This window comes from Callithrix jacchus, chromosome 19, assembly GCF_049354715.1.
Source record: "Callithrix jacchus isolate 240 chromosome 19, calJac240_pri, whole genome shotgun sequence".
Classification (NCBI taxonomy): Eukaryota; Metazoa; Chordata; class Mammalia; order Primates; family Cebidae; genus Callithrix; species Callithrix jacchus.
The window spans coordinates 52,376,468-52,389,762 of NC_133520.1; the positions used below are offsets into that span (position 1 = coordinate 52,376,468).

The 13,295-nt window shown below is 45.3% G+C and overlaps 1 protein-coding gene across 13 annotated transcripts in view; it reads left to right on the forward strand.

Moving 5' to 3' along the window:
• The first annotated feature begins 8,482 nt into the window (after positions 1–8,482).
• SIPA1L2 (signal induced proliferation associated 1 like 2) overlaps positions 8,483–13,295 on the forward strand; it is a 233,577-nt gene continuing 228,764 nt past the window's right edge. For 6 of the 13 annotated variants that reach the window (XM_078357314.1, XM_008985795.4, XM_078357315.1 and 3 more), the window contains exon 1: positions 9,135–9,399. Coding sequence is in view for 2 of the 13 variants with exons in the window: in XM_054248193.2 (XP_054104168.1) it covers positions 9,063–9,399 (337 nt within the window). In the remaining 11 variants the exon portion in view is untranslated. Of the gene's footprint in view, positions 8,840–8,949; positions 9,400–13,295 lie in introns of those variants that run through there. The other 7 variants (XM_054248189.2, XM_078357317.1, XM_078357320.1 and 4 more) reach the window with 3 other exon arrangements.

A 13,295-nucleotide genomic window follows, 5' to 3' on the forward strand; every position in this document is an offset into this window, starting at 1 on the left:
AGCTACTCAGGAGGCTGAGGCAGGAGAATTGCCTGAACACAGGAGGCGGAGGTTGTGGTGAGCCGAGATCGCGCCACTGCACTCCAGCCTGGGTAACAAGAGCGAAACTCCATCTCAAAAAAAAAAAACACACACACACAAAACAAAAATAGCTGGGTGTGGCGGCGTGCACCTGTAATCCCAGCTACTTGGGAGGCTGAGGCAGAAGAATCACTTCAACCAGGGAGGCAGAGATTGCAGTGAGTGAGCTGAGATCGCACTACTGCACTCCAGCCTGGTGACAGAGTGAGACTCCATCTCAAAAACGAAAACAAAAACAAAAAAACCATAATGCTGACAATTTGCAATAGTAAAAAACGACACACACAAAAACTTAAAGAAAAAAAGAAAAGAAGAGAAAAGAAACCTAAAAGGAAAATTCAACACATGATAAAGTGTATTGCAGGGCTAGATTACGGGCAATTGCACAGTGAGTCTTTAACAGGATGCAACATCTTGTGATTAGGATTTTGGGAATTTTAGACTTTAGAGATTTTAATCTTTCAGGGTTTGGACATTCTGGACCACGATGTTCAGGAATGTATCTTTTGGGCTTATGATCCAAACCCCGGCAAGAAGATGGGGGGTGACGTGGTCTAGTCCAGGGCTCAAGAAGGATCTTCCTGAGGGAAGCCATCTGAGACCTGAAGGACGAAGGGCGTTAGCAAGACAGAAGCAGGTGGAGAAGGAAACTGTTGGCACAAGTCTGTGTGGAGGCTAAGAGGTGAAAGTGTTTGGTATTACCGGCGAACAGGGAGCAAGGCAGGTGGCTGGAAAGGGCAGGCGGGGCCAGGTTAAGGAATTTTTCTCTTGAGAGCAACAGGAAGCCTCTGAAAGTTCTAAAACAAGGGAGGAAGGTGATCTGATTTGTGTGTATGAAAGCCTACAGTAGGGCAGATGAATTAGAGAAGAGCTGGACAGAAGACAGGAAGACAGACCACTTAGCAGGCTGTTGCTGTTGGCCTGGCAAGACATGATGGTGCAGTAGGATGAGGAGAAGTAGATACATGCAGGATAGATCTAGGAGGTAGAGATAGAGGACTGGTCATTGTTGGGATTAAAGCATGATGGAGAAGGAGGGGTTGAGGAGAAGCCCCAGCTTTGGACATGACAAATAAATGGGTGGTGATGCTATTGCCGAAATAGAGATCACAGGAAAAGGAGTTTGGGGAGTTCCATTTTTTGATATATTGGGTTGAGGCGTATTGAGGTTGAGCTACCTTTGAGGCATCCGTGTAGACACGCTGACTGAGAAGTATAATTTCATAGTAGTTAGAGTTCATTTTTGTGATGTCAACATCTGATATATGTATCTATATCTATAATAGTAATCAGAGTTCATTTTTGCAATGTCAAAGTCTGATATATATCTATATCTATCTGCATGCTTAGGTTCCTGGGAGCTGAATATACGTTCCTAGCCTTTCTATATTGGTTCATGGGTTCCAGCACAAGGTTTGTAGTTGTAAACATTGGAAAAGATGAGATTTGCCAGGGAGCAGGTGAAGGGTAGGAGAAATCCTGAGGTGCATCAGATGTGAAGGTGGTAGAACAGGAGTTTCAGAGGCAGGGAGGTGTCAGAGAGGAAGGAGGGAGTCCAGAAGAAGGTAGCACAATAGGGCAAAGGAAGGTGGATGTTCTATGAAGGAGAGAATGCTCTGCGGTGGTCAATACCGCTGAGAGCTATCCAGGAAGCTAAGGTTGGAGGCAGTCTATGGACGTTATAAATGTTAGGAAGGTGAAGAGAATGTTGACATCATTCGGTAGGCAATGGGAAGCCCAGAGGAATTGTGAACTTGAAATCTATGTGCTTATAGGACTGTGTGTCTGGTGGTTTGGATCGGGGGTCCCCAGCCCCCAGTCTGTGTCCTTTAGGAACAAGGTGGCACAGCAGGAGGTGAGTGGCTGGCTGGCAAGCAAAGCTTCATCTGTATTTACAGCTGCTCCCCATCACTGGCATTACTGCCTGAGCCCCGCCTCCTATCAGATCAGCAGTGGCATTAGATTCTCAAAGGAGCATGAACGCTATTGTGAAGTGCATGTGGGAGGGATCTAGGTTGTGTGCACCTTAGGGAGAATCCAACGGATATCTGATGACCTTAGGTGGAACAGTTTCTTCCCAAAACCATTCTGCCCAACCAGTTCCTGGTGCCAAAAAGGTTGGAGGCTACTTGTTTAGAAGCCAGGGGGAGGAAAATAAAGAGCTCATTTAGGAGAGTTGTCCACACTCATGGACAAAAGCACCTATGGAGGATGGCGGCGCTGGTGTGGGAGATCGTTGGAGGAAACCAGAACCATTCTTGTTGGATTATGGAAGGCAGAGAAAGAGAAGAATCCAAGAGAAGACTCTCTTGGGTCTAGTATTTAGCAGAGTGACAACATCTGTATCACAAATGTCGTGGTTAGCAAGAGTCACGAGCCTTCGGGAAAATTTGATAGATTTGGCTTTAGGTTGTTGAGTTGTAGGCAATAGTGTCCCATGTTGTTGACCTTTGTTGTTGTTGTGTTTTGTAGGTGGATGAAAATGGCGTCTGCCACAGGTTCTTTACTTAGTCACTTGCTGCCTTTCTGGAAATAAAGAAGTACAATTTTATAGTAGTCAGAGTTCATTTTTGCAACTTTGACACCTGATTTGACAATTTCTGGAAACACTGGAATTAGGTGAGCTAAGGTGTTTCAGTTTCCTTTTATGGTTGTTTTCTCCTTCCTCACTCCTACAATCTTAAAATACAGGATGAGCTTACTCTTTCCACATCAAAGCATTTTCAAAGATTTAATTTTCAGAGTTTGTGGGTAGGATTTACCTTCCTAACCCTTGGCCGCTCTTCTCATGTTTCATTTGATTGTCTTCTTACACTGCTCCTCTGCTCCCCTTCCTTCCCATCTCTCTCCCTCAATTCCCTTTCCACTTAAGTCTCTCCCCAGGAAATCTCAAGTGCAGCTATTTTGCAATCAGATGTTAGAATGAGGACATATGGCTTGGCTAATCCACCTGGGACCTGGAAAGCAGGAACTGCATAGTCTTGATAGAACATTTCAAATTTATCTCTATTTCTCCCTTACAATTCTTAACTTTTAAAAATAAAAATATGTCCCCTTATATGATTTAAATATCCTAAACATTTTCCTCCCAGTGTTCTGACAGTTTTTATTTATGGGATAGCAAGCATATCCTCCAAAGTATTTAATAGTGGGTGCCCAGTCCCTAGTTGTTAAATGAATAAATGAATGAATGAATGATGAAGGCAGGCAGAACAGTTTCTCTGCTTTTTTATTTTCTCCGTATTGCTTTCAACTTTCGCTAAATTTTTTTTCCCCAGGAGGTGGGTTTTTCCACCAGCAGTGCCAAAAACTTGGAAGTAGTCAGCAGGTACTATGAAATGTCTTACACATTGAGGCTGCTTAGAGTTGAATTAACAACTTCAACTGTTATTACAGAAGACCGTTAAACTAATTGTAACAAGTGATGAAAGCAAGTGGTTTGCCAAATTATAGGCAGCCCCAGATTCATAGCCAATATTCAAAAGAGATCAAATGCAAAATTTAAATCCTTATACATATATGTGTATGTTGTAGATGCCTTTTCTGTATTGATTTGTTTAGATGTATTACTCGGCAGAGTATGTGCGACGCTTTTGAGCATTACTATTGATAGACGCCATCTAGTGGTATAGAATAGCAGATGCCCTGTAGATCAATTCAGCTGTGTCATTATTACTGCTGTTTCATAGGAGAACCAAAAACACTCGTTTAAAGGATCCTATATGTCCCAAGTAGAAATAAAATTTGGAAGATTAAGATATAAACTTTATGCTATGGAAGAGAAGAGAAAAACCAACACAATACTTTCTCTGAGTGCAATCCATCCACCTACTCCCTATTCATTCATCAGGTATCCGTCAAGCCCACGTCCTTTGCCAGGTTGTGAGTGAGGTGCTGGATATAAAGTTTCCGTGTTCTCCTTGAAGGGTAGGAGCAAGTGGCAAACACTGGTGATCTATTGTGTCTTCAGCACTCAGGCTACGCCGGCAACTGTATGGACAGATCGGATGGCATCATCATCACGGCCCTGGAGGGTTTATTAGCCCATCTTTACATAAGGAAGATGTGACTTTGAAATGTAATTTTCTTGTAGTTACGTATCTAATAAACTTCTAGACCAGATTCAGAGCCATGGTTGTCTGACACCAAAGTAGGTGGGCTTCTAAACAATCCTCTGTTTGAGATATCAGAGAAAAGGCAAAAGCGGAAGATGCTTTTGAACTACAGTTTAGGATCTTTCTTCCTTTCTTTGTTCCTTCTGTCTTCCCTCTCTCCCTCCATCTTCCGTTTTTCTTTTTTTCCTTCCTTCCTCCCTCTCTTCTTCCCTCCCTCTCTCCTTCTCTCCCTCTCCTTCCCTCTTCTCCTTCCTCCCTTTCATCTCTTTTTTCTTTTCCTTCCCTCTCGCTCCCCTTTCTTTCCTTCCAAGGTGAGGCAAGAGGCAGAAGGCATCTCTCACAGTGATAAGGTTGGTGCAACTTGTTAATCTGTGGGCCTGAGACTAGGGAAAGAGAAAGAGATAATAAGGGGTATAAAATGTAAAATAGCTATGGCCAAGAGTTTGAATCATCAGAAAATAAATAACCCACCTGTCTTAGAAGATTCTTGGAGATACGTTAGATTGGGCACATAACAGCAAAGACGAACACATGGATTTTAAATCTGTGAAACATATGATGAAGAACACAAGAAGCTTCTCCCTTCTGAAGGATATTTGTCAGTGATCCGTGATCATGCCATCCAAGACTGGTCATTCCTGCTCTTGGTGTCACACATCTATACAACATTAAATTCAAGTTGGCATTTTAAGTGTATCATCTTTGCACTAATCTGAGCATTGCTTCCTATGTAAAACTCCCAGGTAGGCAGTATTGTATTTTCTTGAGGAAATTATTTATCTTTAATAATCCTCCCCAGAACAGAACTGAACACAGAGTAGGCCTCTGTCGATATCCACAGAACTGAGACTTTTAAATTACATAGGTTTCTTCTAAGGCTCTTATGGACAGTATTGGGTATTTAGCACATCATTCATGTTATTCTATTGGTTTTATGTTATTCTAGTGGTTTTTATTTTAAGTTAAACATGTGCTTGTTTTTTATCATGACTGGTGGTACGTGAACGCCAGTAACCCAGCTTTCTCAGCTGCAGCGGAGCCATTTCTTTTAAAATTGCAGGACCTGGCATTTCTTATTTTACTTCACAAGACCACATTCAAACATGTTTCTTTTGTAAGAGGTTTCCTAGGCCGGGCGCGGTGGCTCACGCCTGTAATCCCAGCATTTTGGGAGGCTGAGGCGGGTGGATCACGAGGTCAAGAGATCGAGACCATCCTGGTCAACATGGTGAAACACCGTCTCTACTAAAAATACAAAAAATTAGCCGGGCATGGTGGCGCGTGCCTATAATCCCAGCTACTTGGGAGGCTGAGGCAGGAGAATTGCCTGAACTCAGGAGGCGGAGGTTGCGGTGAGCCGAGATCCTGCCATTGCACTCCAGCCTGGGTAACAAGAGCGAAATTCCGTCTCAAAAAAAAAAAAGAGAGGTTTCCTTTAAAAAAAATAAGTCAAAGCAGTGCTCATATGCTTTTCTGCCTGTGAGGACTTCCCTCTAAGAAGAAAACAGAACCTGGCGTGGATGAAGTACCATGTAAGTGTTTGTTGTACAAGTGAATAAGCCAGTGCTTGGCCAGTGGGCACGGCTGTTTCCCAAACATGCCTTGCACAGTCGGCTCCTGTGTCTTCACCCACCATGCTTCCTCCTGCCAGGGGTAGCGCTCTCTTCTCTCCTCCTTGCCTGGCCAGTTTCACATCCTTGGTGAGGCCTTTGCTGGTTGGCCCAAGCCAGATGGCTGGCTGTCCTGCTCTCCCTGTGGGCGCCACTCATTGGTGATCCTGAGCATCTGCTACCAAGTTCTGCTCCTTGTCATAAAATTCATATACTCTAATAAATATTGCCCGTTGGGTCCTTAGAGTCTAATATAATACCCTGAATGTAATACACATTCAATGCCTATTTGTTGTAAATTATACATATTCATTTGATATAAAATAAATACTTTTTAAAAGATGGTTAGTAACAGAAAAAGGAAGGAAGAAATAAGGGTAGGGGTATACACTCTTGTTAAACTTAGGCATTCAGGTTTATTACACTGTATGCATATCATCTATAAGTAGAATCTTGCTGCAGTGTGTCAAGAAAATAAAACCCTGTTTTGCTAAATTCAAAGGTCAATTGCTAGAAGTACCAGGCAAGGTCAGCCAAGAAGTTCAAAACCTTGGAACAGGGTATGCAGTTGGTATGTCTTCGAACTCCATCTCTCTTTGCACTTAGAGAAAAATAGGTTAAGACTGAAGTTGGAATTATTTCAGGGGTGACGTGCTGAATCAAAATTGTAAAAAGCATTAATCCCTTGAGTTTGTTTCTTTAGGAACTCCTAGAACATGATGAAATTCACAAAAGAAAGAAGAGTTTTGAGGGATAGAAAGTGAGGCTTGGGCAACAGAGGAGGGAAAATTTTGGCCTGGGGGAAGGTGAAAGTGGTAAATTCACGTTAGCCTTTAGGCAAATACAATTTTATAATTCACCATTGATATTTTTCTTTAAAATTTCAGCAAAATCTATAGCTTTAATATAGAAAGAATTATTTTCAGTAAGATGTCCTGAGGCCAAAATGATGCACTGATATCTTCACAGGTGCTGCAAATTCCACTGTCTCTGTGCTAAGTTTAAGGCTGTTTGCCCTTACCTAAAAAGGCAAGAAAGAGGGCTGCTGCTAGGAGGACTAGCAAGGAAGGGCACACGCATAAAATCTCAGACTCACTCAGGATATCTGTTTGTTGAAGGCAGGCACATTCTGATGAAGGCCAGCCTCATGTGACCTGGAGTTCTGGGAAAGTCAGAAACTCCCACGGACCTTCATACACCTACACAAATGTTTACTCTGCACAATCAGTTAAGGCATTTTAAAAAGTACTGCCAACTTTGGTAGTGGGGCTTAGGATATTTCAATTGTAGTTTGCAAAGCACAGGAAGTGGGATTGGAAGGTGCAAGGGGGAGAATTGTGGCTAACATCGTCATAGAAGAATGGTCAGATTTCCATGTGTATTGGATGATCATTACGTATTGGATATTAAGGAGCACATCAAAGGGGTGGGTTCTTCTTCATCTATTAGACACTGGACGTTTGCAGCTGCAGCAGCAAGACTCCCCTCAATGACAACCCGCTGACCCAGGATCGGCTATGTGCTGCAGTGGATTTGTGCCTTAGGGATCAAAATGCTGAGGGACATGTGGTTCTTCTCCTCAAGGCCCTTACAGACAATAAAACACCCAATAATCTGAAATGTGAGTGTGTCCTTCCTAGGCACTCCCAGGAAAAGTTCCTTCAAGGCTGCTCCTCCTGTAAGGTTTTGTTGAGTACACAGGAGGTGTGTTGATATCTCTTGTAGTAGCCACAGCATATGAGGATATACCTGCAAGATGGTGAGCTCTTGAAGAGCAGGGCCTTATGTCCTGTGCATTTTATATTTCCAGCACCTAGCATGGTCTGCAACATCAGAAGAGCTTCATAAATGTCTGTTAAATGAATACATGGCAATCTTGTAAATGCTGATAATGGGGTGACAGTTGGGAAACATCAAAACCTGGAGCTCGGGAATTGCATTATGTCATAGGAGTGCTTTTTGACCTGTTTAGTTATACCTAGTCCCATAGATTATACCTAAAATTTTGAAAGAGATATGTTTTAGATCACAAAGAAAGATAGTGTGTGAGGAACCGCCTCTATTTAACTTTTACCAGGGCTGTGTTCTAGGGAAGTGTTTCTGATAGGGAAGTAGAGATAACATTCTCTCTTCAGGAAGAAGTCTGTCTGAAAGCCCCAATCCAGTCTCAGGGAACTCAGCTTGGAACTCTGACAAAAAAAGCCTGCTCAGGAAAACCTACTGTGTGGCTGGAAGGTAAGTCAGAGGGTGCCTACACCTGCTTGACTATTCCTGCGTATAGATGACTGCTGCCGTCCATTTAGGCAGCGTGAATTCCAATCTAGCTTAAAAGATTCTTCCGAGGCCCTTTAATCTTTCAGCATCTAATTCAAATGTCAAGCAATTTACACTAATAGTTCAAGTAATGCTTCCTCACAGGTGAGTCAACATTTCTAAGAAAGGAGAAAGTTTGGGTATAAAAAGTTCAATTCTTCCTAGTCGAAATAAAGATCCAAGACATTTCAGCCGTGCCTGGAGGGCGGGGAGGAAGGGGTGAACGGACCCGGCTGGGACGCGGGTGCCTGGAACTGCTTGGTCTCTCCGGTTCCCTCCTGGCTCCTAAAGGCCTCTTAGCAGCATTTCCTGCACGCTGGCACCCCCTGTCCTCCTAACATTTTACTGCCTGCGTATTTCTCCGAGCTTCCCCACCCTCCGAGCCCCGAGGCGAGGGGCGCCCTCCGGGGGCTGGCACACAGCAGGGTCTCGCTTCCTCGCGCTGTCTTTTCCAGGTGGGGTCACTTGGAGATGCGGCCGTTTGGGCGTCCCCGGGGCCTCGGCGATTCTGCGGTGTCCTGCCCCAGCGGCCGAGGCTCAGGGATCCGAATGCCCAGCCGCGGCGTCTGTCCCAAGTTGGGCCACGGTGGGGTCGGGTAGGGTCGTGCCTGCGCCAGGGGGAGGCTCGGAGCCAGACTCGGGGTTTTTAACTTATTCTTCAGAGGGGCGAGAGCGAGTCCCAACGACGACGGCGACCGCTGTCTAGAAGCCGGTGTCCAGGTAGGCTGCCCGGCCCTCGATCTCGCCCAACACCGCGCATTCCGCGCCCCGCAGCCCCCTCCCTCAGAAGGGCGCCCGGGCCCCTCCCGGACGCGCCGCTCCCGCGCACCGCGGGGCCTGGGAACAGCGCACCGGCTGCGCCCGGAGCCTGGCGGGCGGTGAGACTGACGGCGCCCGCGCCCAATCGCGGGGCGGGACCGAGGGGGCCTGCGGGCGGCGGCCAATGGGAGCTCGCGAGCGGGCGGGAGGCGGTGCCGCCGGGCGGGCGGGCGGTGGCGTCGGGAGCCGGCGCGGCAGACGGGGAGCCCGGGAGGAGCCGGCGGAGCGAGAGGAGGAGGAGGACGGCGGAGGAGCGCCGCGCCCCCGCCGGCCGCCCGAGCGCAGGCCGAGAGCTCCAGCCGCAGCCGGAGGGTCCGGGCCGCCTCCGCCGGAGCCCGGCGCGGGGAGAGTCCGGGCCGATGGGCAGCTCCGGGCAGCGGCGGGCGGCGAGGCGGCAGCCCCGGTACGCGCCACCCGGCGCGCACAGGCTGTAGCAGGTCCGGGAGGACGGCGTTGCGAAGGTACGTGTCGGGGAATCCGACGGGCAGCGTGGAGAGGGTCGGCTCGGGATGGCTGCGGCCAGGCGGGGTCTGTCCCGGAGGGGAAAGCGCGGCCCTTCGGGGGCTGACGGCGGCGGGGTGCGCGCGGCGCGGGGGTGCGAGGGGCGCAGCGCGGGGTTTGGCTCTCAGACGCAGATGCGCCAGCGCTCCAGGACCCGGCTGGGAGAGGAGCCGCCGCCGCTTGTTCTCTCCAAGTTATCGATCGGATGAAAGGTTATTGCCGTCTCGGCGACACAGGCACTGAGGAGGACCTCCTCCAGGTGCCCAGAACTCCGCTCTGACTAACGATCGCGGAAGGGCTCCCTGTTGCCCGACGCGGCTTCCCTGGCGCGTCGGGCGGGCTGACGCCGAACTTGCTGCGGAGCTAATTCCCCTGGAAGGGGTGCGCCCCGAGCGCGCGCCCTCGCCGGGACGGATCCCTCTTTGTAAGACTGCGAGCCGCCGGCGAGCGCCCTGCTCACTCAGCGCGACCTTTCTTCCCACTTTGTCAGCTCCTGGGCCTCTCCGGGTCTTCCCGTGTCAATGAGAGTAGTTTGACCACGTCCTGGGAATATCCCCAGGAGCACCTACAGATTAATTTTCTGCCGTGCTGCAAACCCAAAGAATCAATTTCGGCTCATCATCTACAAGAGGGAGCCGAGGCTTCTCGGAAAGAGAGAATAACTTGGCATTACCCCTCTGGGAGATATTTGTCATCATTAACCTGCTTCAGTTAAATTAATTCAGCCCAAGATGACTCTGACCTGAGTATTGGAAAAATCAAGTGCATTGGTCACGGAATTGTGCTCACCAAAACATGTGGTTAAAATAAAATTGTAGACATTTTGGGTTTTGGTTAGATTTAGACTGGGTTTTGACAAGGATGGCTACCCCCCCACCCCCCCCAAAAAAAACAAGGAAAAAACCCTCAAAGAATCTTTGTGGTTCTCATGGCTTTGCTCAGTAAGTTCAAAATAGTCGCACAGATTTTTCTTTTCTTTGCCTCTTTTGTCCGCAGTTTCCATTCTAAACGTTAACACTAGATGGCTTTCTCATGACAGGCATTTAGCAAACTGCCCATTTGACTTGCGTTTGTGTGCAGCCTAGGTTGTAATTTTTTCTAGTGTTACAATTAGTATTTGAAGAAAAAAAATCTGGCAAACTGTTGCTTTTTATTACCTTCCTAGAAAACCTACACATATCAATATTTTTGCGGTTACTGAGAGGTGGCCTATTAATTTTGGCATTCCTAAAGTTGAATTTCAAGAGACACAGGGTTTACTGTATTTAGTTTCGTCATTTAAGAATGCCTGTTTCATGCTTGGACTTATTTAAAGAATTCAGAGTTCTGTTAGTTTTCTAATCCTGTTTAGACAACACTTGCACTTAAAAGATGTTTACTGCTTGATTGAATTTCACTGCTTGATTAAGAGTTAGAGTGTATTCATGAGAAAGTGCAGCCTTAAGTTTTGGGTATAAATCACATTGATTCTTCCTAAAGAGTCCATTGATCCATTTTGGGAAGAGATGCAGTTGAAGTATCTGCATGATTCATACCAGGGGTTGTGTTAGGAACATCTTCTCCCCAGAGGATATTTGATTTTTTCCTTTCTAAGCACAAGCCCTTTTATGACAAGCACAATAGCACGTAGTTTCAGCAGTAACAGCAGCAGCAGCAGGCTCATGTTTTTAAGCACTTTTATTTTAAAGTAAAATTATGGCAGCCTGTCCAAATCTTGCCTAGGTAGGCAAACTTATTTATACGCTGGATAAATATCTTGAAATTATCTTTATAGCCCTCATTTATTGTGTGCCTTGGCCAGCTTAAAATAAGACATACTGAATTTGTTCTAAATTAGAGTGTATTCATAAATAGCTGAAGGAAAAAGAAAAACCACAGAGCAAACATCTGGGAAGTAGGAAATGAAATCAGAAACAGCTTTTATCAGTACCCACTTGCTACCTATAGATGGGGTGAAATGAACTTGGATAAGAAGCAGTGTAAGCAGGTCTGGAAAATAAAGCAAGAGCTAGATCACAGGTATGGGGGTGGAGTCTGGCTTTTGTATGGGCCAAGGATTTTACCAGTTGCTTTAAGTATATGTTTTTCATTAAATGTTTTTTTGTTTTTAAATCTTAGATTTTCTCAAAGAGCTTTAATTGTATGGAATGTAACTTTTAGTCTAAAAGGGAATTATCAGACCATGATTTGGCTTCTGCAATGCTTACTATAGTTCAAGCTGTGTAATACGGATTTGGTAGGTGTTTCCCCTCCCTCCCCCACCTCCAAGACTAGGATGGTGTATTAAAGGGTTCCTTGATTCCTGAGCTTGGTAAACACTTGTCCGCCTAGGGGATCTTTTTACCTGAGGCAAAAGGGGAAGTGGGTTATTCATTTCGAAATGAGCAGTCTATCTATTTCTGAAAGTAAGGAAATACTAGCTACCCTGAAAAACCAATTGTTTGGTAATTGAAAATGGTTTAAAAGCACTGTGTTTAGGCATCAAAACTAGTTTAAAAGGGATTGTGTTTCTTGCATACTTTGGAAAGAATTATGTGTTTATGTGGATACAGCCCCTTAACCCAATCATAATTGGTAAATGCAGGGTTATTTTTTGAGATTGAGGAGGGCATTGAGTTTTTGAACTTCTGATCAATTTATGGTGGTGGTTTAGAATTACAAATTCTTTAAAAGATATATTCAAGAAAATTTAGATGGGGTATTGTTAATTGAAGAGCTGCTTTTTTTTTTTTTTCTGTTTTGAACATCAGTGAAATACAAAGTACAGTCCTAGAGAATAGTGAACCATGTTGTAGGTTTTCTTTTTCTTTTTCTTTTTTTTGGGACGGAGTTTCGCTCTTGTTACCCAGGCTGGAGTGCAATGGCGCAATCTCGGCTCACCGCAACCTCCTCCTGGGTTCAGGCAATTCTCCTGCCTCAGCCTCCTGAGTAGCTGGGATTACAGGCACGCACCACCATGCCCAGCTAATTTGTATCTTTAGTAGAGCCGGGGTTTCACCATGTTGACCAGGTTTTCTACTTCTGTTAATGTACCTAATTCACTTGCAGGATGAGAGTAGAAAACGCTTTAGGCAGAGATAGGAACCTTGAGCTTCCTGCCTCTACCACCTGCCACGAATTAATTTGGATGGAAGTGTTTTCATGATCCCTTTCAGCACCGAAATTTTGGGTCTCTTTAACGTTTAAATGAGTGTATTAGAATAATGAAAACGCCTGTCTGATTGGGATACTTTGTATTTTCCATGATTATGTCTTTTCTTGGCCTTGGCCTACCGTAAGTTTGTATGTGAATCCTTTGCATGAGGTTTTTTCAGCTACTTGGTTTACCTTGAAATCAATGATTCAGAAATTGCTTTTCTGTTCCAATTGCATTTTGCTGTGACTCCTTTTAAAAGAGTGATAACAGTGTGATAGGAATTTAAAAGCCTCCCAACTTTAGACGTAGGTTATTTTGATCCTTTCTGAACTTGATTCATAAACGTTGGTTCCAAAGAACAGCCGTTGTAGAAGAGAGCCAGATCTTGACTCACTGTTGAGGTTCTGCTTCTTGAGAGATTTCATATTTAGTGCAGCCCAATTCCTTGGTACATTTTCCCCCCATTACTATATAGCCAAGTTGGGTGGTAGGAAGGAAGAAAATGTGCAGCAAGTCGAATGTAGTCATCATAGCATCTTTGGACCAGAAAGGGCCTTAAAGATTGTCTCATCGTGTTGTTCCCAAACCATTTCTTTTCATCTACCTGTCAAATTAAAAAAAAAAAAAAAGCAAATATTAGGGATTATCAGATATGTCAGCATTTAACGTTACTACGTGTGTTGAAAATTGACAACAGCAATTACTATCTATTGTCAATGC